The following is a 23857-nucleotide window of genomic DNA, read 5'->3' as shown; positions in this document are numbered from 1 at the left end:
CTAGGCGAGTCCTTTTTGCCTGGGGAATGAAAGCTGATCTAGAAAAGAAGCCAATCAAAGTCAACAGCTTCCAGCCCTTCCAGACCGCCTCCCCTCCCGCTACCTGAGCTCATTCCCAAGTGGGTCTAAAGTTCGGCTCCAGAATCTTGACACCAAAGTTATTTCAGCATGTAATTTGGAGATTTCAGGATCTCCAAAGTTATCTCAGCATATCCCATAATGTGCTGGATCAGAAGGTCTTGTTTGGTTGCCTCTCTCTCCCCCAAACCCCACACACCGCACACACACACACCCCACATACCTACCACACCCACACACAAAGTACACCACATAGTGCACACATCACACACATTACACACCATACTTTGTGCTACACACTACACACATGTCTTTTTTATCAGCACAGGATTGATGTCAAACAGTTTGTTGGAGGGAGTGTGTGAGTACTAGTGTGTGTATATATATATTTATATTCACAAGTGACAGTTTACTACCAAAGTTAGAAACTAGCTGGTAAGTGAAACCTCCTGTTGTCATAATTTAGAGTGTCTTTGTGGTTTACTTTTTATAAAACGGGATAAACTTCCTACAACATCTTCTGAAACTTTACTCTTGTGTCACAGGCAAACTTTTGATCACAGCAGGCCCGATGGGAGGGGATGTCCCTTTGTATATGTAGGAAGAGATGCTTGGAAAAACTTCAGAGAATCCTTTCTCCTGTGGCCGTGTCTAAGGAAGAGCTGGGTGTAGCTACAGTTTCTTTGCTTTTTCCGCTTCAAGAGTGGAGAGCTGAATATGCTTTTGTTCTGAGCAGCAGTGTCAGGACAACCCCCCGCTCCCCTGCACACAGAACTCCCAGTCCAGCCTCCTTCCAATTTGGCTTTACTAGGAGAATATATTGTTCAGGAAATTCAGATCAAGTCCAAAAGCATTATGGAATCTGTTGGTGAAAGAGCTCTTTATCTCTATAAGAGTCCATCATTTGAGATCAGCACTGGTGAAAAATCCACATGCCTGATCCATGCTCAGAAGATAGCACTCAAAAATATTTAAACATTTACAATTGGTTCCTAGATTACTATTGTTTGTTTGCCTTTTCAAGGGAGCAATGGCAAATATTTGAACTCTTTCTAGGCAGTGATCTTCAAGGAAGTCGAAAATTTCTAATATCATTCCTGGATTAAGGACAAATTTTTGACCTTGAAATTCAGGTTCCAAATTTAAATCAAAGTTGATCTCCTAGTGTCTTTAAAAATTATTTTTAAAAAGGAGGCAGGCAGTTTTCTCCTCGGATTCTACCCAAATTCTACCGGGTATTACAGCAACAGATAACTTTTTCCAGGGACTTTCTGGGGAACCTGTGTTCTCTGCCGTATCTTGAGTGGTTTTGTTGACCATCTTGACCTAAAAGTGTCCAAATGAAGAGCCAACCATGTATGTTTCCTGTGTATGTGCAGAACATTTATGGAATGAGTCTGTTCCCCTGGAGAAGTGGTTTAAGCCAAGCAAGGGAACTGTGAGAATGACCAGTATAACTTAAACAAAAGATCTTGCCCAGCCTCTCTGCTCCACTTCCCAGTTTTCTGATTTGGTATTTAGAATGATGGCAGGAGAGACTGAATTTTGGGGTGGGTATAATATCTTTCTATTCATATGTAACTAATATAGTACCAGGTACTCATAGATTGTAAGTGATGGTTGAATTTCTCGAATTATGTTTTTTTTTGCAACTAGGATAAACAGTTAAAGTTAAACCTCCCAGAACTAATTGTTTTTGTTTTGTAGAATAAGGTTTTATTTGTTTCAGTTTGAATTTTGCTGGTTTCATTTGGCAGGATAAATGCCAAAATAAAAGAATGTGGGCATATTCAGGAGATCTGGTCATCTATTTTGCATCCTCTCTGAAATATGTTACTTCCTGCATAATGAAGTAAAAGGATTTGCTGCTGAGCAGTGCTTTCCTCATTCTCACAAAGGGATTACTTAAAAGCCAGCCCTGGGAACTTTGTCCAGGAATCTCTATTGGGAAAAAAAGAGTAAAACAGGGACTGCAGCTTCTGAGTGTTCTCTATTATAGCCCATAAGCACTGGATTCTCACTCTAACTTTTCCCTAAGGGGAGAAAAAGAAATAGTTTGAAACATGACATTCATGCTCAGAACAACAGCTAAGACCTATCATGCAGCAACAATGAAGGGGAGGGAGAAAATAAGAAGCTATTGAGACAGCTTGTTTTTCTTTGTTACAAGACAGGTGCAGGGAGAATTCTGCAGGTTTTGGACTCCTGATTCATTCACTTGCACTAATTGTGCTGAAGGTAGTTAGCAAAAGTGAACAGGCACACTGTAGCTTTAAAAAGTCAGCCATGAACCAGAAGGCAGTTGGTGCAGCTTGTGTGTGATTCCTAACGTCATGTTGGCTGAGAGCCAGCCTGGTTTTATTTCACTGTGTCAAATTGTACCTCCTTATTGAATTCCTTTGCCAGCCTACTTTGTGAAAGAAAACATTGGGGTTTCTTTGGCTGTTCTTGATAAGCCTATAAAAAATGATATTTTTTAGTTGCTTATAGGTAGGTTTTCTTTTTACTCTTCCACAAAAAAAGAAAAAAATAGTAATAATAATAAGACAATGTAGTGTGATGTTGCAGAGTATCATTGTGTTTTGTTTTGTTTTGTTTTTTCTGAGATGCTTAGAAAATGGTGAATGTGTAACAGTTTCCAACTGAAGTGAAATCATATTCTGTTAGCGTGGAGCAGCAGCACTACCTTCCTGTGTACTCTGTAACGGTGTGTGAATGTATGCTAATATCTATATGTATATTAAATGTTGAATTTCTCTATCAATGATCTAAGTGGTTTAGCAACTGGAAGTTTGTGTGTATGTGTAATTTCAGGAGTGAAGATTATCCCACACTTACAGTTTTATTTGTTAATCATCTACTTCTCTCACAGTGATAAAATCTTGCGAATATACTAAATGATGCACTTGCCATGTAAGAGTAATCCCTAGAGAAGGAGTGCCGAAGTATAAAGTGATTTAAGTGGAAATGTATTTAATTTATGGCTTCAGCTGAATAAGAGCAAACACGTTTTGAGACTGTTTCTTCCTTTTTCTTTTTTTCTTAAAGCAGTTTTGTTCGTAGCTTTTTCATTTTGCTAATTGCATATTAATTGAGGAAGGTTTTTAATTTTTCACAGCCCTCATCCTACTAAACAAAAAGAGTGATGGATGCTACAATATCTCCTTAAATGTTTTGATGATTTTTCATACATCTAATGAGCTACCTACTCTTTCTGACACACACACACACACACACACACACACACACACACACATACATACACACACACACACACACACACACACCAGCACCACCTTTCTGTGCTAAGGGCTATCTGGCATTTTTTGTGAGCTTCCTGCTTTACCACAGCATGGCCATCTCACAGACGGGTTTTTGAGGCTTTCGTTGAGAATGTGAGGTAGGGGCATACTTGCTGACAAAAGCTTTAAGTGTCCTTCTGCATTGCAATGAAACAATCTAGGAGCAAGGGGGAGTGGACAAAAAAACAAATGCAATAAGAAAAAACAAATCACAGCCCACAATGGGAGGAGGGTAGGAAAAGGGGGATTGTTTTTCTCTACTTTGACTCATTTATGAGTTGCAGTGTCTTAAGTGAGAGCTAGGCACCCAGAAGAAGCTGTGCCAGTTCACACAGCACTTGTTTTGAACGAGGATTCAATTTCATTTGCAAATGCTTATTGTCAAGGCAGGGAGTGCCAGTACAGATGAAAGCACCCCAGTCTGTCTCCAGTTCTTTAGGTTTAATCACATCTCTCCAATCGCCGAGGGAACTGGAGATTTAAACAAACAGACGTGAACTGGTGTGAAGCTGTAAAAGGGACCATTATGTTTCCGATTCAGAATATATATTCTTCTCTCACTTTCTAACAATTAAACACAAGCTTTTCTCCCTTATTGATTAGTTGCTGAAGTAAAGGAACCCTGCAGCCTTCCCATGCTATCTGTTGACATGGAAAACAAGGAAAATGGCTCTGTCGGTGTAAAAAAGTAAGTGAAGCTGGCTTCTGAGTTCTGCTTCTGCAAACAACAGAGGGACTTGGTTTCTATTTTCGTACTTCTTGCTTATCTGCTACAATACACAGTTTGGGGGTCGCCTTGGTTTGTCTACACTGGCCACCATTCTCCCTTCTCCCCCTACCCCAGTTACCTTTTTCTGTATTCCATTTCTAAGACAGAGATGACTCAGACATCAAAATATATATAAAAGGGTTGTGTATTAGGCTTTGGAACAAGGGTGGTTGAGGATTTCAGTCCTGCATTCTGTATATTGAAACAAAACCTCCAAGCAGAGACTCTTCCATAGACAACACAGAATGGGGGCAGAAAATAGAGTTCGAGTTTTTTTCTGAAATACAATCACCTCTAACTGAAAACTAAGAGCTATAGTGAAGGAAGGGAAAAAGCTTCAGTAAGGATACTAGTTTAACAACTTCTCTGTCCTAATTTTATGAACTGTTTAATGAATGTGAAACATTTCAGTGCATACATGGTGTTTATTTTAATGTCTTTTCTCACATTTGAAACTTGTGTTTATGTGTTGTGTAAGAGTTATATACTTGATTCTTTTAAAAAGGAAAATTCAATTGCATTATGTAACATATTTTGATATTTATGAGTATATAAAAATGTATATTCTCAGGAGTTATAGCAAAGCAATAACTACTTTGATTACAAGGAGAAAGTAAGTTCCAAGAGGGAGTTATCTGTTTCATTTCTTTCCATATCATTTAGTTTAAAGTTGCCATCAACTTGAGCTTTGGAGGAAACTAATTAAATATAATCCATAGAAGCTGTGATATCTAAATGAGGAAACAGTGTGCTATATGTTTATGAATAGAAGGTATATTTTGCTTCACAGCAAAGTTACATTAAAACTAACTTAATAAAATCTGTTTTTTAAAGTTCTTGGGTAATTTATATATCAGCGCCATACTGCAATGCTTATTACCATCCCTGAAGTTTGGGATAGGTAGGTGGAGGAGAAGTGAAAGAAACAGATGCTGTTTTAAGCATGAGTTAGATCAGTGTTATTCAACAGTACTTTCAACAGTGATGGAAATGTTCTGTATTTTGGCTGTCTAAAATGGTAGCCACTAGCCACATGTGGCTAAGAACATGAAATGTGACTAGTATAAGTGAGAAACTGAACTTTTAATTCTACTTAATTGTAATCAGTTTTAAAATTAACAGCTTTGCTGAAGTATAATCTTTGCATAATAAACTGCATGTGTGTAAAGTATAAAATATGGTAAGTATTGATATTTTTGTCCCCTCTTGAAACTACTACCACAATTAAGATAATGAACATTTCCATCACTTCCAAAATTACCTTACGACCTTTTGTAATCTCTCTCTCCTCTCCTTTTCTGCCACTGTATCTGCTGGCAACCACTGTTATGCTGTCATTATAAATTATTTTGCTTTTAATAGAATTTTATATTAATGAATGTGTATACACACATACTTACTTTCTGTCACTCAGCATAAATTTGGGATTTATCCACATTATTGTGTATATCAATACCTCATTACTTTTTATTACTGAGTAATATTTCATAGTTTGGATCTACAACAATTTGTTTACTATCATTCAAATAATGATAGACATTTGGATTGTTTCTATTTCTTAGGTATTATAAATAAAGCTGCTTTGATCATTTTTGTACAGGTCTCCGTGTGGACATATGCTTTCATTCTCATTCATAATTACTTAGGAATGGAATTGGCTGGGCTCTATGGTGGATGTCTGTTTAACTTTTTAAGAAACTGCCAAACTATTTTCTGAACTGGTTGTCCCATTTTCACTCTCACCAGCATTGTGTGAAGTGTTCCAGTTGCTCCACATCCTCATGAGCTTAGTGTGATCATTTTCATATTAGACATTATATCAGGTGTTTTATGTTTTAATTTTAATTTCCCTCATGACTAATGATGTTGAGCATCTTTTCCTGTGCTTATTTGCCATTCATGTATCTTCCTAGATGAACTGTTAAGTCTTTTGCTCATAGTTTTATTGGGTGAGTTTTTTTCATATTTATTGTATAGAGGGTTTTTATATATTATGAATATGTCCTTTATCATATATATTATTAGAAAATATTTTCTTTGAGTGTGTGACCTGTCCTTTCATTCTCTCCATAGTATCTTTCAAAGTACGAAAGTTTTTAAATTTTAATGAGTCTAGTTTAATCCATTTTTTTTCTTTTATGAATAGTGCTTTTGGTGTCATATTTAAGAATCACTGGCCTAATGCAAGGCTACAATTATTTTCTCCTATGTTTTCTTTTAGAAGTTTTATAGTTTTAGGTTTCAGGGTTTAGGACTATGATTTTTGAGTTAATTTTCGTTTATGGTGTGAGATAAGGGTTTGAAGAGTTGAAGTGCTTTGTGTGGTGGTGGTAGTGGTGCTGGATTTTTGCTTATGGATATCCAATCTTTCCACCTCTGTTCAAACACTTCTGCAACTTTGTTGAAAAATAATTGATCATATATGTATGGGTTTATTTCTGGACTCTCTATTCTATTCCATTGATCTTTTTGCATATATTTATGCCAATACAACATTGTTTAGGTAAATATAACTTGAAATCAGGTAGTGTTAGCCATCTAACTTTGTTCTTTTTCAAGGTTGTTTTGCCTCTGTACATGAATTTTAGAATTAGCTTGTCAGTTTCCACCAAATTCTTTTTTAAAACCTGTTGACATTTTGATTGGCATTACATTGAACTATATATCAGTTTGGAGACAGTTAGCATTTTAACAATATTGTGTCTTCCAACAAATGAACACAGTATTTTTCTCTATGTGCTTAGGTCTTTAATTTCTCTCAGCAATGATGTGCAGTTTTCACTATGCAGATCTTGCACCTTTTTGCCAGATGCATCCCTAATATTTCATGTTTTTGATGCTATTTTAAGTGATATTGATATTTTAATTTGAATTTTCAATTTTCTTATTATATATAAATACAATTGATTTTTTTATCGATCTTATATGCCACAACCTTGCTAAACTCACTTATTACTTCCAGTAGCTTTTTAGTAGATTACACCATATTTTGTAACATAGACAATTACATCTTGTAAATAAAGACAGTTTTACTTCTTCCTTCCCAATCTGAATGCCTTGTATTTCTTTATTCTTCATTACTCTGAGAAGAACCTCCAGTGAAAAGTTGGAAAAAGTGGTGAGCTGGGTGCTGGGAGGCCAAAGTGGGCAGATCACTTAAGATTAGGAGTTTGAGACCAGCCTGGCCAACATGTGAAAACCCCATCTCTACTAAACACACACACACCCACACACACACACACACACACACACACACACACACAAAAGAGAGAGAGAGAAATTAGCCAGGTGTGGTGGTGCGTGCCTATAATCCCAGGTACTCAGGAGGCTGAGGCAGGAGAACCCCGTGAACTGGGGAGGCAGAGGTTGAAGTGAGTCAAGATTGTGCCACTGCACTCCAGCCTGGGTGACAGCGCGAGACTCTGTCTCAAAATAATAATGATAATAATAATAATAAAATAAGAAAAAATAAAGAAAAAAGTGAAAACAGGCATCCCTTTGTTTCTCATCTAAGTCTTTTTCATATCTATGTTCTTCTGTATGTATGTGTCTTTTTTTCTGTATGCTTTTATGATATTTTCTTTTTCATTGGTGTCTTAAGCAATTTGGTTATGAGACTTGGTGTGGTTTCCTTCATGTTTCTTATGCTTTGTGTTTGTTTCGTTTCTTGGATCTGTGCATGGGCCTAGTTTTCATCAAGTTTTGAAAATTGTCAACCATTAGTTTTCAAATATTTTTGGTCTCTCCCTTTTTCTTTGGGGACTCCAGTTTTAGGTGGATTTGCCCACTTGAAATTGTCCCATAATTCATTGATGATCAGTTCATTTTTTTAAAAGCCATTTTCTCTGTGTTTCATTTTTGATAGCTTCTATTGCTTTGCATTCGTGTTCACTAATCATTTCTTCTAAAATGTCAAATTGTCAATTCCACCAATGCATTTTTCATTTCAGACAATGTAGTTTTCATCTCTCTCTTTTTTAAATTGTTTTAGTCAGAAGAGTAAATATGTCCCCCATTACTCCATCTTGATTAGAGGTAGAAGTTCCATTTAATTTATATAGCCACAGGTTACTAGTGGCTAACACTGAATAGGGCAGAGTTAGATTATAATGCAGACTCCAGAAAGAGATAAAACATAGAGTCTTAAGGCTATATTGTGGAGGGGGCTGCCATATACATTGTAAGATGTTTGTCAGCATCCCCAGCTTCTACCAACTAGATGCCAGTAGTACGCCTCTCCAGCCTTGACAATCAAAAATGTCTCCAGACATTGCCAAATGTTCCCTGAGGGGAAAAATTTCCCTCAGTTTAGAACCATAGGCTAACCCCCACCTGAGTAATGTGTGACAGGGTGGCTTCTAGGCATCAGAAACCGCTTACATATTTGTACTGGTTATTTCTGCTTGAAACTCTTAAAAGATCATGGAGTTTTAAATATTCCAATTTGAAGCTTCTGCTTTCTTTCTTTACATATCATAGAAGAGAAGGACAGAGAAGAAGAGAGGTAAAATATTAACATTTTGGAGAATCTGGGCAAAACGCATATGGGATTTTTATACTATTCTTACAACTTTTCTGTAAGTCTGAAATTTTTTTAATTAAAAAAAGAAAAGCTGTTTTATTAGTTGAGAAATAAAATTTTTCTTCCTTTAGGAAAGAAGCAACACTCCTAGCCCAAATTGGAGACCAGGGGGAATTAAGGCATTGCAATGGCAAGTCTCAAGTTTAGAACACTTGGATTTTACCTTGCTTTTGTTTCTTAAATAGTAGAATAATATTCAATAAATAAATCACTGATTTCTCTCTGCCTCAGTTCTCTTGAATGTAAAATAAAAATAGACAGTTGTGAGGATCAAAAGGAAGTAGTTATGAATTATAGAGTGACACAGCAGTGATAAACTTTATATATTGCAGCCTTTTTTTTTTTTAAGTAAACAGGAGCTCAAGAAGTGAATACTTGAAAATGTCATGAGAAAGTGGCAAGCCTGAAGTTTGAGCCCAGCTCTTCCAACTCCAAGATAACTTTTTTTTTCTTCATACAACTTTTGTTCTATAACTATCCTCACTCAGTCCCATAAACTGGCATGGGTTTTGTTTTAGGCAGTCTTGAGGCAGGCTTATTCCAAGGCTGGATCCGGGTTCTTGTGTCGTTGCTACAAGAGATAAAAAAGGATAATAGAGATGCATATGTCAGGTCTTCTCATTTCAAACTTGTTGACCTAAATGACCGTGATGGGATAAATGCTACCTTGAGAATTTTAAACAAACATCATGCTGGACTCCTCTCCTCCCTTCCTTCTTAAATTCATTTATTCCAGCTAAAGTCTCCCAGCCTCAGCCCACAAAATTCTTAGATCTCTAATGTGGACCCTTGTTCAGATCTCTGTTATTCTGTATATTATGAGTCAGTATGATTTTGGCATGGCAGTCACCAAGGCTGATTCCACTTGAACACATTCTGAAATGAAAGAGTAAGTGAATCTTATATTTAATTTTATATTCAAGGTCTTCAATAGTAATAACCAACAAATCAATAAGAAAAGCACAAACAGAAAAATACCAAAGAAAAATGGCCAAAACATGAGCAAACATTCCATAGCAGAGGAAAAATATATGGCCAATTAAAATATGAAGAGATGTTTAGTACCATTAGTGACCAAGAAAATGCAGATTAAGATCATAATGACGTACCCATTCAGTTGGCAAAAATTAAAAAATGTGGCAATACCAGTCAGCGAAGATATGGATAGGATACAATGCTAGTAGGAATATTAACTGATAGGGCAGTTTTACAGAACAATTTGATATTATTTTCTAGTGTTAATTGAATATTTTACAAATTAACAATTCAATTTCTGAATATATATATCAGTTAGTGCTGCCCAACAGAAATAAAATCTGAGCCACATTTGTAACTTTCAATTTTCTAGTGGTCATAAATAGGTAAAATAAATTTTAATATATTTTATTTAACTCATTATATTTTAACATGTAATCAACATGATATTATCAATGAAATATTTTACATATTTTTTACTAAATTTCCTGAATCTGTTGTGTACTTTACACCCATGGCAGGGGGGTTCAACCTTTTGGCTTCTCTGGACCACACTGGAAGAATTGTCCTGGGCCACAGATAAAATACACTACCACTAACAATAGCTGATGAGCAAAGAGAAAAAACAAATCATAATGTTTTTAAAAAGTTTGCAAATTTGTGTTGGGCCACAGTCAAAGCCATCCTGGGCTGCATGGAACCTGTGGGCCACAGGTTGGACAAGCTTAACTTCTTCTAGTAGCTCTCATTTTGGACATAACATTTTCATTGGACATATTTAATCTGCATTTATATTTCCTAAAATTTACAGTTCAAAAGGTAGGATCACATACCTAAGTAATTCCAAACATATTTAAAAGTTTTTCAATAACTGAATTAAGTGAGAAATTCTTTTCTTATAACATTTGCATCCACATTGACAAAACTGGTTTGTCTTGATTTGACTTGGAAGCAAAAGCATATTGACTTCAAAGCTACATCTGTTCAAGTTAAGTCAATTTACTAACACGCATCAACTCAGTATCACCCACATTGAATTCAAAGGGGTTTTGCATAAATTGATAAGCAACAATGTTTATCAATTTAAATAAATATGCAAATTTTCTTGAAGTTTATTCATGTTAGAAAATGTATGAAATTATTATTGTATATTATATTGCACTCTGAAGAGCTGCAATTTTAGGCTAAACTTTGTTCCTCTTTAACTAGGTCACAAATCAGCTTTTCCTTTCCTTAGAACTTCAAATTTAGCTTTTTCATATGCTGTGTGCTATCAAAGTTACTCATTTTTGTCTTTAATTTTTGAATATTTGGCCAGGCATGGCGGTTAATGCCTGTAATCCCAGCACTTTGGGAGGCTGAGGTGGGCAGATCACTTGAGGTCAGGAGTTCGAGACCAGCCTGGCCAACATGGTGAAACACGGTCTCTACTAAAAATACAAAAATTAGCTGGGCACAGTGGCAGGCACCTGCAATCCCAGCTAGTTGAGAGGCTGAGACAGGAGAATCGTTTGAACCTGGGAGGCGGAGGTTACAGTCAGCTGAGATCATGTCACAGCGCTCCAGCCTGGGTGACAGAGCAAGACTCTGCCTAAAAAAAAAAATAAATAAAATAAAATTAATATTTAACAAGCATTTCTTTTGTTTCAACAAAATCTTGAACAGTACAGCAAATCTTTGTAAATCTTTTCCATTACTTAATCAACAAACATTGGTAAAGAACACAGATTATTACGTTCATTGTCTTCTATTTCTTTTAACAGTTCCATTAACTAGCATTCATCCATAGCATTTGCTACGCTGAACAATTCAACAATAGCATCTGTAACACTTTACAAGTTTGCTTCAGAAAACAGAACATAGATATCATACAGTGGAATGAAGGAGTAAGAAAACATTGGTCTTTTGTTTTAAATTTACAATAAATCCCAATTTTTAAAATTCAGATTTTTTTTTAAAAACTAACATTGCTGAAGCACCATCCATCTGGTTAGAATTTAATTTTTGTATATCTAACTAAAATTCTTTGACAGAGATGAAAGATTCGAAAATATCTAAACCATGAATTTAGTTTTTCAAGCTATAAATTGATGTTTCTTTATAAATTAGGAAGTCTTTTGAGATAAAACATACCCCAAGTATTAATTAGGCAGTGTCTTTATGTTGTACTTTCATCTAAAACTGAAGTTTTAATTAATAGCTTTTTACATTTTGAATCAGTTGGTTTTAGGTTTTGTTAGAAAGACCTTGTATTCTTCAGGCAATTGTTTGGTGGCTTGACTGGAAAATCTTTTACTTTTTGTTACATACCTGTTTAGTCTTTTCTGATAATATTTTAGCAAAACTTCTATAACTGAAATAACTGTATGTCCATTGAAAAATTGGTCTTTTATCTATGTAAAGATCTAAGCCATTTATAGCTAAACAAAGTTATAAGCTCAGATTCTGTTTTAAATCATATTATCTTTACCTTTTTTATATAACAAACAGCATTTTTTTCTCTTGCTATATTCTAACAAATTGCAATTGTTATTCATCATGAAATTTCCAACATACCTTCTTTTGGTCCCTTTTTTTCTTTATTGTCTGTTATTAGTTTCTGTATCTCCTCTCAATTCTGATTTCTTTTTAGATTTTAAAATTTGTCTATGCTTATTTTTAACTAAAAATATTTAATTATATAATAATTAAAATAACAAAAATGTAAATTTAATTACCAATAACAAGATACAAAGGGATCCTCATAACTTGTGCTGTCCACAAGCATTCAACAAACACATTACAGTGTTACCTGGATCAATAGGAAAAAGCTATTTGAACTGAATCAATTTCTAACACCAATTAAATGGGGGATGTACTACCAGAGAGGACACATGGACCTGCCATGAGAACTTCAACAATAGTACCCTATGGGTTGGAAGAGTTTGAGCAAAATGTAGGCAAAACAAAACAATGGAGTTGTGTTTAACATAAACACATTTTGTATCACTTCAAGTTTTTACATTTAAACTAAATTAAATTTAAAACTTAGTTCCTCAATTAAATTTTAAATACTCAGTAGCCACATGGTACTAGCTGCTACCATATTGAAAAGCACAAGTATATACCCAAAATAAATTCTTGCGTCAGGGGAAAGGCTATATGAACATGAGATTGAGGATCATGATTAACTCAGGTGAGGAAAGCATGAATGGGGAGCTCTGAATCATATAGATAGATACAGTTATTATTAAGATTCCAGATTTTATTTTGCCTAGTAGGTTCATGGGTAGTTATTTCATTATTAAAAATAGCTACCTAAATAACTAAGATGGAGCCACCTGAATACTTGAGATATCCTTTTTCACAGTTTTTGTACGCAAACTCTGCGTATCCATATGTATACATAATAACAAGACTATAAACGTATATTCACATGTACTAAAGAATGTACACATATATAGGGGCATACACAAAAATGTATACATATATTCAAAACACACAAATAAGCTTTTATTGAACAAATGGGATCACAGCATTCTCTTTTTGTGGATTTCAGATGCACAGATTTGGGATTAATTACAAACTTGGGTCCTTGACACACTTATCATTGATCTATGTTTGGCCATGTTAGATTCATGTTAGAATTTTTACTAAATTTTTTAAATCCATGTATTTAATACGTATGTGCGTATCTGTTCAAATCATGAAAGTTCAATTTTTTTTTTTTTGGCCATTTGCTTAGTCTTTTTACTCCCTTTTTCAGATGAAAAATGTTTTTTTCTCCCCTTTTTCATTTTATCCTAGGATGGGAGGAGGAACTGATGTTCCCACATGACAGATGCATATAGTAAGTTTCTTTTAAACAGGAAGCAGTTTATTTCCCTACCATCACTATGCTCCTGAGCTCCTCAGTGGAGAAGCCCTACTGCAGTAGAAAGTTCTCAGTGAGAAGCTTAGCAAGGACTTTCAAAGCAAACCATTTCTTATTAATGCTACTTCTTTTCTTACACGTGTCTTCACCATATTCCTCTGCCTTTATGTTCAGTGTGTTGTTTTGTTTTGAAGCAAAAGCATTTTTAAAAAGTTTTTGGAAACTAACATTCATGTCATAATTAGTAATATGATGCCTTTTTTTCTTGGTAATGAATGTTGTAAGGTTTTGAACTAACTGTAAAATTATTGCTTTTGAAATAGTCCTCTCTGAAATCTAATTATATACCTGTTAAGCTATGTATTATGTTCAGTAAATTACCATTTTTGCTCATGTGAATTAGAAGATTAGAAAGTGAATGACAGAAGTAAAATATTAAGGTAGATTTAGAAATTATTATATTATTGCTAGAGTTTCAAAACTCTGACTTCATTGTAGAATTTTAAAAATTTGTGTAAAACATTGTAGAAAAGCGAACTTTGTACAACAATAATAACAATGGCTTCTATTACTTCGCTCATTAAAAAAAAATTAAACCATTTGGTGGGGTGGGTGCTCACATCTGAAATCCCAGCACTTTGGGAGGCCAAGATGGGCGGATCATGAGGTCAGGAGTTGGAGACCACCCTGACCAACATGGTGAAACCCTGTCTTTACTAAAAATACAAAAATTAGCCAGGTGTGGTGGCGTGTGCCTGAAATCCCAGCTACTTGGGAGGCTGAAGCAGGGGAATTGCTTGAACCCAGGAGGCGGAGGTTGCAGTGAGCCAAGATCGCGCCACTGCACTCCAGCATGGGCAACAGAACAAGACTCCATCTCAAAAAATAATAATAAAGTCCAACCCTTATACATTTAAAGCAAATTCAAGGGAGGTCAGGTCTCCATCTCCATGAGAAGCATCACATCTAGAATTCAATGAAAAAAAACCTTACAGGGTACTTTATTGTTTGCCTGGAAGCCTAATCTGGCTTCTCATGAAAAAAGGAATGGGAAACTGATTGAAGTAACTGCATGCCTATAACTGTGACTGAAGTAACTGTGTGCTAAATTAAAAAATTTTTACATTTGTTTATTTAAAAAAGACAGCTTTTGTTTATTCACTACTAATCCTGTCCTCTTGTAGTATAGAGCATAAATAATTATCAAGCCTCAGATATATCTTCTTTGAAAGCAACGAGGGGATTTTGTTTAGCTTGCTAGGTAGTTTCTGGGCCATGTTTCCATCAGACCCACTCTCGTCTGTTCTGTCCACAGTTCCCAGTCCCCACAACCTCACTGTCCTGACCCTACCAGAATGCAATGATGTGATGGTTCCTGCAATGCTCTTCTTCCCAAAAAACAGCATTGTGGAAGGGGTGGGAGGAGGTGTAGCAATGATGATGATGGTAAGATGTTGTATGCCAAAAGCCAGGGAAAGTCTTAACTCCCAAGACGTTGTAACTGGTTAATTATTAAATATCTCTTAACAGATAGTCTGTCAGAAAATGAAAAGAAAGGAACAAACTGAGCATAATTCAAAACTGATAAGTGACTTTTCTAGCCAGGATCTGATGTAAACCTTTCTGCAGATACATATAAGTTAGAATGTGCTGTGATTCATTATTTTTCTCTTTCTCTCTTTCTTTCTCTTTCTCTTTTTTTCTTTTTTCTCTCTTTCTTTTTTAATGTGGTAAGAACATTTACTATGAGATCTACACTCAACAGATTTTTTAAGTATACTATACAGTATTGTTATTTGTAGGCATAATGTACAGCAGATCTCTAAAACGTATTTGTCTTGTAGGCTGAAATTATATCTGTTGATTATCAACTACCCCTTTCCCTTTTCCCTTAGCCTCTGTCAACCACCATTCTATTCTTTGCTTCTATGAGTTTATTTTAGATACCTCATATAAGTGGAATCATGTAATATTTGTCCTTTGACTTGCTTATTTCACTTAGCATAATGTTCTCAAGGGTCATTTATTTTGTTGCAAATGTAAGGATTTCCTTCTTTTTTAAGGTTAAGTAATGTGCCATTGTATGTATATACTGCATTTCTTTTTTGAGGTGGGTCTTTCTATGTTGCCCAGGCTGGTCTAAAATTCCTGGTTCAAGGGATCCTCGCATTTCAGCCTCCCAAGCAGTTGGAATTATTGGTATGAGTCACCAAGCCCAGCTATTACACTGTATTTTAAAAATCCATTAATCTTTCAATGAACTGTTGTTTCCATATCTTGGCTATGGTGAATAGTGTTGCAGTAAATATGGGAGTGCTAATATCTCTTTGAGCTCTTGATTTCTATTCCTTGGGTAAATGCTCTGAAGTGGGATTGCTAGATCACATAGTATTTCTATCTTTAACTTCTTGAGGAATCTGCGGTTCTGTAGCAGCTTCCTCATTCTGCATTTCTATCATTTCCACCAACAGTATATAAAGGTTACAATTTATCCACATCCTTGCCAAAATTTCTCATTGTTGTTCTGATAATAGCATGCTAAGACATGTGAGATGATATCTCACGTGGCATTGATTTGCATTCCCTTGATGATTGGTGATATTGAGAATTTTTTCATGCATGTTGGCCATTTGTGTGTCTTCTTTTGAGAGATATCTATTATGTCCTTTGACCATTTTTTAAATTGAGTTATTAGTTTTTTTCCTATAGAGTTATAAGTATTCCTTATATATTTTAGGAATTAACCTCTTAACAGATACGTAGTTTGCAAGTATTTTCTCTCATTCCATAGGTTTCCTTTTCATTCTGTCATTTCCCTGGTTGTATAGAAGCTTTTTAGTTTTATTTAGACCTGTTTGCCTATTTTTGCTTTTGTTGCCTATGCTTTTTGTATCACATCCATGAAACTATTGCCAAACTAATGTCTTGAATATTTTCCCCTATGTCTTCGTCTAGAAATTTTACAGTTTCAAGTCTTATGTTTAAGTCTTTATCTTGAGTTGATATTTTGTGTATAGTAAGAGGTAATCCAATTTTATTATTTTGGATGTGAATATCCAGTTTTTCCAATGCCATTAGTTGAACAGACTCTTCTTTCCCCATTTTGTATTCTTGGCATTTCAGTCAAAATCATTTGACCATATATCCATAGATGTACTTCTGGGCTCTCTGTTCTGTTCCATTGATCTATGTCAGTCTTTATGCCATTGCCATACTGTTTAAATTACTGTCACTTTGTATTATATTTTGAAATCAGGAAGCGTGTTGCTTCCAGCCTTGTTCTTTCTCAAGACTGTTTTGGCTATTCAAGATATTTTCTGGTTCCATATGGATATTAGAATTTTTTTATTTCTGTAAAAAATACCATTAGAATTTTGATGACGATTGCATTGAATCTGTGGATTGCTTTGGGTAGTATGGAAATTGTAACAATATTAAATCTTCCATCGATGAACTTGAGTTGTCTTTGCATTTGTTTGTGTCTCCTTTAATTACTTTCATCAAAGTTTTATAGGTTTTAGTAGGCAAATCTTTCACTTCCTTAGTTAAGATTATTCCTAAGTATAATGTTATTGTAAATGGGATTGTTTTCCTAATTTTCTTTGCAGATAGTTTATTAATATTGTATAGAAATGCAACTGATTTTGTATGTTGATTTCTGTATCCTGCAACTTTGCTGAATTTGTTTATTAGTTCTCACAGGTTTTTTTGTGGAGTCTTTAGGGTTTTCTCTATATAAAATCCTATCATTTGTAAATGTAAGGACAGTTTTACTTCTTCCTTTTCAATCTGGAGACTATTTATTTCTTTGTCTTGCCTAATTGCTCTGGCTAGGATTTCCAGTACTATGTTGAATGGAAGTGGCAAGAATGGGCATTCTTGCCTTGTTCCTGATCTTAAGGGAAAAGTTTTCAGTTTTTTACCTTTGAGTATGATTTTAGCTATAGCCTTTTCATAGAGAGCCTTTATAAGGTTAATTTCCCTCTATTCCTACTTTGTAGATTTTTTTAATCATGAAAGGATGTTAAATTTTATCAAACACTTTTTTATCTTAGATGATTGTTTGATTTTTATCCTTCATTCTATAAATGTGGTAAGTCACATTAATTGATTTTTGTATGTTGAACCATCCTAGGAATAAATCCCACTGGGTCATGGTGAATGACCTTTTTAACATACTGTTGAATTCTGTTTGCTGGTATTTTGTAGAGGATTTTTACATCTATGTTCATCCAGGATATTGGCCTATACTTTACTTTTCTTGTGTGTCTTTATCTGGCTTGGTTTGAGGGTAACACTGCCTCATAAAACAAGTTCAGAAGTGTTCCTCCTCTTTAACTATATGGAAGAGTTTGAGGATTGGCATTAATTCTTCCTTAAATGTTTGGAAAAATTCTCCAATGAAGCCATCTAATCCTGGGCTTTTATTTTATGGAAGGTTTTTGACTACTGATTTAATTTCCTTACTAGATAGGTCTGCTTGGATTTTCCATTTCTTCATGATTCAGTCTGGTGGGTTGAATGCTTCTAGGAACCTATCCATTTCTCTAGATTATCCACTTTGTAGGCCTATAACTGTTTATAGCAGTCTGTATGACCTTTTTCATCTGTAGCATCAGTTATAATGTCTTTTTCATTTCTGGTTTTATTTGAGTCTTCCCTCTCCTTTTTCTAAACCTAGCAATTTTGTTTATCGTTTCAAAAGCCCAAGTTTTAGTTGATTTTTTCTTACTGTGTTTCTATTCTCTATTTTATTTTTTGGTCTAATTTCTTCAGGTATAAAGTTAGGTTGTTCGATATCTTTCTTTTTTTAATGTAGGTATTTGTGACTATAAACTTCCCTCTTAGTACTGCTTTGGTTTCATTGCATAAGTTTTGATATGTTGTATTTTTGTTTTCATTAGTCTCAAGATACTTCCCAATTTCACTTTTGATTTATTTGACCTATTGGTTATTTAAAGTTGTGTTGTTTAATTTCCATGTATTTTTCAGTTTCCTTCTGCTATTGATTTCTAGTTTAATTTCACTGCAGTCAAGAAAGATGTTTAGTATGATTTCATTATTTTTATATTTGTTAAGAATTGTTTTGTAACCTAATACATGATCTATCCTGGAGAATGCACCATGTATGCTTGAAAAGAAATGTATATTCTGCAGTTGTTGGGTTGAATGTTCTGTATATATCTGTTAGATTCACTTGGTCTACAGTGTTGTTCAAGTTCACTGTTTCTTTGTTGAATGGTTTCTGGAATATTGGTAATATATGGAAATTAATAGTGATACTTGTAAATGGTACTGTTTTATTTTTTGTACTGAAGCTAAAATTTATTTCTTGAAATGGTATAGTTATCTGTTCATTCTGATATATGGTCTCATGATAAATAACTCTTTGATTATTCCCTTCAGTTAAATTATAATGGGTTAAGGATTGAGTCTGTTTATTATTTTGAGTTATACTATTTTTTCCATTGCAAAAAACTGCCTTGAAGTGTACATTTCAAAAGAGTAAAATGCATAAAACTGTAGTCACCTAAGCATATTAAGACATCATGTGTTTTTAAATGTGAAAACAAAAGGAGTTTCAATCAATGCCAGCAGAATTCACAGACATTGACTATGTATCTTTTATACATTGTCAGCCCTCAAGGGCTGCTGTTTCTTATATAGTTTCTCGCTAGTGAGATATCTGCAGAAGGAAAACCAAGTTTGTCTAAGCAGTGAAGCCACACCCAAATCCTTTGGAACAGAGACCATTGTGCTGTGGCTCAAAGCAGGGAGGGAAAGTTCTTCAGGTAGTCTCTAGACTGTTGTGTTTAGTATTAACGAGTAGGATATGAAATATTTATATGTTTGTGTTTGGCATGAATTGTATCTGATAATGAATAAAAAGCATTCATTGATCTTGCTTGAAAAGAGTGTTCTTGGCTAGGCACAGTGGCTCATGCCTGTAATCCCAGCACTTTGGGAGGCTGAGGTGGGTGGATCCCGAGGTCAGTTGATCCAGACCATCCTGGCTAACACGGTGAAACCCTGTCTCTACTAAAAATACAAAAAATTAGCCAGTCGTGGTGGCACATGCCTGTAGTCCCAGCTACTTCAGAGGCTGAGGCAGGAGAATCACTTGAACCTGGGAGGTGGTGGTTGCAGTGAGTCAAGATCGTGACACTGCACTCCAGCCTGGGCAACAGAGTGAGACTGTCTCCCAACCCCAACCCCCAAAAAAGGAGTGTTCTTATTTACACTAGAGGATTTTATTTGTACTTGAAAGTTAACAACAGGTAGGAAAAGAGGCTGTTTACAAGATCCTTTGTTTTCAGAAAGATGGGTTGGGAAGACATTCTAGGCAGAGGTGTGCCAAGGACAGAATGCTGTATGATTTCTGAGGAAAGCCATTAGCTTGAGGGAAGTTACCTATACAAAGGAAATACATTGTGCAGGAAGATGGTCCATCTGTCTGGGGCACCTGCTCCTAGTCTTACTGGTGACTGAGGGCTCCAAAGCCTCTCATCCACACACCTAGCACAGCCTGACTCACATTGCCATGTTGACTTTCCATCCTTCCTTCGCCCATCTATTTCCCCTGTTCCTTAACCACATTTTGAAGTAGAGCAGGAAACAAAACATCATGACCCTCTTCATCCCACAGCTGACCTGAGATTATCCTCTTCATTAGACTATGAGTTTCCAATGCTTAGTAAATGCCTGGCTCATAGTAGGCAGGTTAAAATTAATTAAGGAGAAATTAAACTAGTCTCTTTATAATGAACAGGACTAATCCCTAAAAGTTGAACAGAAAGAGTTTGACTGGCATAAGCAAAGCCATGGGTATGGGAAAGTCTAGGGTGTTGCCCAGTTAGGTTTGAGTCAAGCATCTAAGGTCTAAGCTAAAGAATTTGGATTATACAGAAGGTTTGATGAATTATTTGCTTTTTCAATACTTTCATCAGTTTAATGTGCTGCAACTAAGCCACTCAACTCTTATTTATCTGAATAATTAAGAATGAAAACTGTTCTGTCCAGAATCTTTGAATCATCCTTTTTCTTTTTAGGCCTGCCATTTAGCCAGATCCCTGCTTGTTAGCATGAAGGGAAAGGGAGAAAGGAGTGGAAATAACATGAACGCTCATTTGGTTGCTTCATCCTTAGGTTTTTCATAGGCAAAGAGATCAATATTAATTTATTAGAATCAGGGTTAAATTGCTTTTAGCCAGAGGCTGCTTTAAGACATGAGCAAAGAGTAGGTTAATTTCATTTTGAAAGTAAGTTATAAATATCCAGGCAGCACAAAGTTAGATTGCATTGCTGAGTGTAAAAATAAGTAACATTCAGAATTAGCTTTATTAAAAAAGTAATGTGACAAATATATTATCATGATAAGATAACCAGTCTCTAAAGTAACTTTTGCATTGAACTTTGATGTGAAATACAATTGATGAATATAATGGAGTTGTGATATTATATGTGGATTGCATTTACCCAGAGTATCCTTTTGACCTGACCAACTCTCAGCATCTGTAATGTCATAAGTACCATAAAATGTACATATGCTAGATTTAGAAAAACAGTTTCGGCCAGGCGCGGTGGCTCACGCCTGTAATCCCAGCACTTTGGGAGGCCGAGGCGGGTGGATCACGAGGTCAAGAGATCGAGACCATCCTGGTCAACATGGTGAAACCCCGTCTCTACTGAAAATACAAAAAATCAGCTGGGCATGGTGGCGCATGCCTGTAATCCCAGCTACTCAGGAGGCTGAGGCAGGAGAATTGCCTGAACCTAGGAGGCGGAGGTTGCGGTGAGCTGAGATCGCGCCATTGCACTCCAGCCTGGGCAACAAGAGCGAAACTCCGTCTCAAAAAAAAAAAAAAAAGAAAGAAAAACAGTTTCAACTACATTCTACCTGCCTTCTTACAAAGGGAAATGTAAACTTTTGCTGCCAGACTTAAAATTATGACGTGCCAACATGAAAACCTCATCATAAAGTCTCAATTGATCTGCATGTATCTGCCAAATTTGTTATTATTGCTTTTCTGTCCCCATGGTTGTATCTCTCTAGCTCTCTTTTAAAATGAGATGATTGTTTAATTAGGGCATAATCATTACCTAGTGTGAATTATTCACACATGATATAATTTTTATCAATACTTGATATTCCTAACCATATGCACAGAGGACTAAAAGGTGACTGGGCTAAATGAAAACATTGATAATTTGATTAAGTGCTGAGATTTCTTGCTAATTTTTAATAATAACGCTATATATAAAATATATATTTTAAAGATTCTGTGCCTTAAAAATACTCATAAATTTATCACATTACATGTATTATATTCTAAGAAACATTTTGCTCTGACAACAGTGAATAATAAATATCAAATGAAAATGGCTCTTTTGTATCTGCCATCTCATTTTATCAGTGCAAAATTAGCAGCCACAATAGAACCACCACCTGGCAGGTATTTTAAACAGTGACATTTAAATTCCCTCTGGAATTTGATATGCATAGGTCATAAAAAAGATGTGGTGAGAATGGACTATTTATAAGGAAATAACTAAAGTTAAGTGTCTGAATTTGGACAAAATATCAGTCCTTGGGGAAACATATTGCATTCCTAGCAGAGAAAGGTGCCGCTTAAATTTATCCTCCAAAATCTTCCCATGTCAGATGTTATCTGGCTTTGGCACTCTGGCTCCTGCCCCGCACACCCTTCCACTTGGCCTACCCTTGTTGTGTTGTTTTGAATCATTACCAGCTTTCTCCTTAAAACTGTTGCTGAAACCACTGGAAGAGCCCAGTGAAATCATCCATGGCGCATAACACAAGCAACCAAGAAGTGATGGTGTGTGCCTGCGCAGATGTAGCTCTGCAAGGCATCCCCTCTCTGGGGCCCTGCTCAGAGTGTTGAGGGCAATAAGTGCCTTTTTAAACTGCCACTGAAAATCTAAGTGTTCTAGGAATAGTGAACTAACCGGTCCTCCCTGACATAGGTCCTCAACAGCACTTCGTTCACCCCTCGATTTGAGTATTCCTCAGGGCTGACTGTTTCCACATCTGCTTTCCCTCACCTGATTGCTGGCTCCTTGAGGGCAGGGACTACGCATTCCCTGTCCTTGTAACCCTGCATCTAGCACAATACTGAGAAGACAGGCTTTCAATAAATATCTGTCATGTCAATGAATAAGTATGTTGGAAAAAAAGCAACTGCTTTTTGTTCCCAGATGCTCTGTCCCAGGGATTTAGGGCTTTATTTATGAGTTTCCGTTATGCTGCTGCCTTCTTTTTTTTCCTTCAGAGCTGCCCTGCCCAGCAAGGAGGCAGCCTAGTCACTGTCTGCCTTTAGAGGCTTTGCTGAGCTGCTGTGGGCTCCACCCAGCTGCCGAGTGAACTTCCCTGCAGTCCTGTTTATATGGGTGTTTTTTTTTTTTTTTTTTTTTTTGCTCTTCCAAGTCATTTTTGATGAAGCCATGGGGCAGCAAGATATACAACACGCCCAGATACACAGCATAGCAGGGCCTCCATAATGAGATTAACTTCCCCCACATCTTGAGAAGAATAATATGTATTTCTTTATGAACACTATTTAAAAAATTATAACCCCCTCACAACATTCTCTAGGACCTAGAGCCCAAGAGGACCCACTGAGGATCCATCATCTGTGGGATGGTGGAGGCAGTCTCTGGGGAGCAGGAGGGGATCTGCACAGCCAGGCAAGTTTGCTGCAGCCTTGCCTCTGCCGTGCATGTCAGGCAGTGACAAGCAGAAATAAGGGAATGGGGTGGGAAGAACTGCCTCGGCAATGGTGACCCGCCTCTGTTATGGCAGACTCTCTCTGTAGTGGCGGGTTGCCTTGGCAATGGCGGGCTGCCTCAGCAATGGCGGGTTGCCTTGGCAATGGCGGGCTGCCTCAGCATTGGCTGGCTACCTCCATAGTTTTGGAGTGCCTCGGTAATGGTGGACGCCCCTCCCCCACAGAGCTGGACCGTCCCGGGTTCAGCTGCGCTTGCTGTGAAACTCTCAATCCAGAGAGTTTCTGATTGCTGTTCTTTTTGGGGGTGGGACCAGCCGAGCCTGATTGCCTGGCTCCCTGCCTCAGAGCCTTTTTTTTTTTTTAAGTTGGTGTTCCAGTCACCTGTTGAAGAGGCACCAGGATCTGTGTGTTTTCCCGGGCGGCGACTCACTGCTCTGGCTTAAAACAGCGGCACTGAGATTCATGGCGCTTTTTTTGCCCTGGAATCTACTGTCCTGGTTCCCTGTTCAGTCCCCTTTTTAAACAGATGAATGGGTGACTTCCCGTGGCTCC

At 36.4% G+C, this 23857-nt stretch overlaps 1 protein-coding gene across 6 annotated transcripts in view; it reads left to right on the top strand.

Moving 5' to 3' along the window:
* Positions 1-23857, top strand: part of SAMD13 (sterile alpha motif domain containing 13) — a 48103-nt gene that overhangs the window by 831 nt on the left and 23415 nt on the right. For 2 of the 6 annotated variants that reach the window (XM_032296436.1, XM_032296435.1), the window contains exon 2: positions 3984-4068. In XM_032296436.1, the coding sequence (XP_032152327.1) occupies positions 3984-4068 (85 nt within the window). The other 4 variants (XM_032296437.1, XM_032296441.1, XM_032296439.1 and 1 more) reach the window with 4 other exon arrangements.

The sequence above is a fragment of the Sapajus apella genome, unplaced genomic scaffold (genome assembly GCF_009761245.1).
Source record: "Sapajus apella isolate SASKATOON/1434 unplaced genomic scaffold, GSC_monkey_1.0 scaffold36, whole genome shotgun sequence".
Lineage (NCBI taxonomy): Eukaryota > Metazoa > Chordata > Mammalia > Primates > Cebidae > Sapajus > Sapajus apella.
Note: the sequence above shows the minus strand (reverse complement) of the source record. Positions and strands in the feature narration are given on the sequence as shown.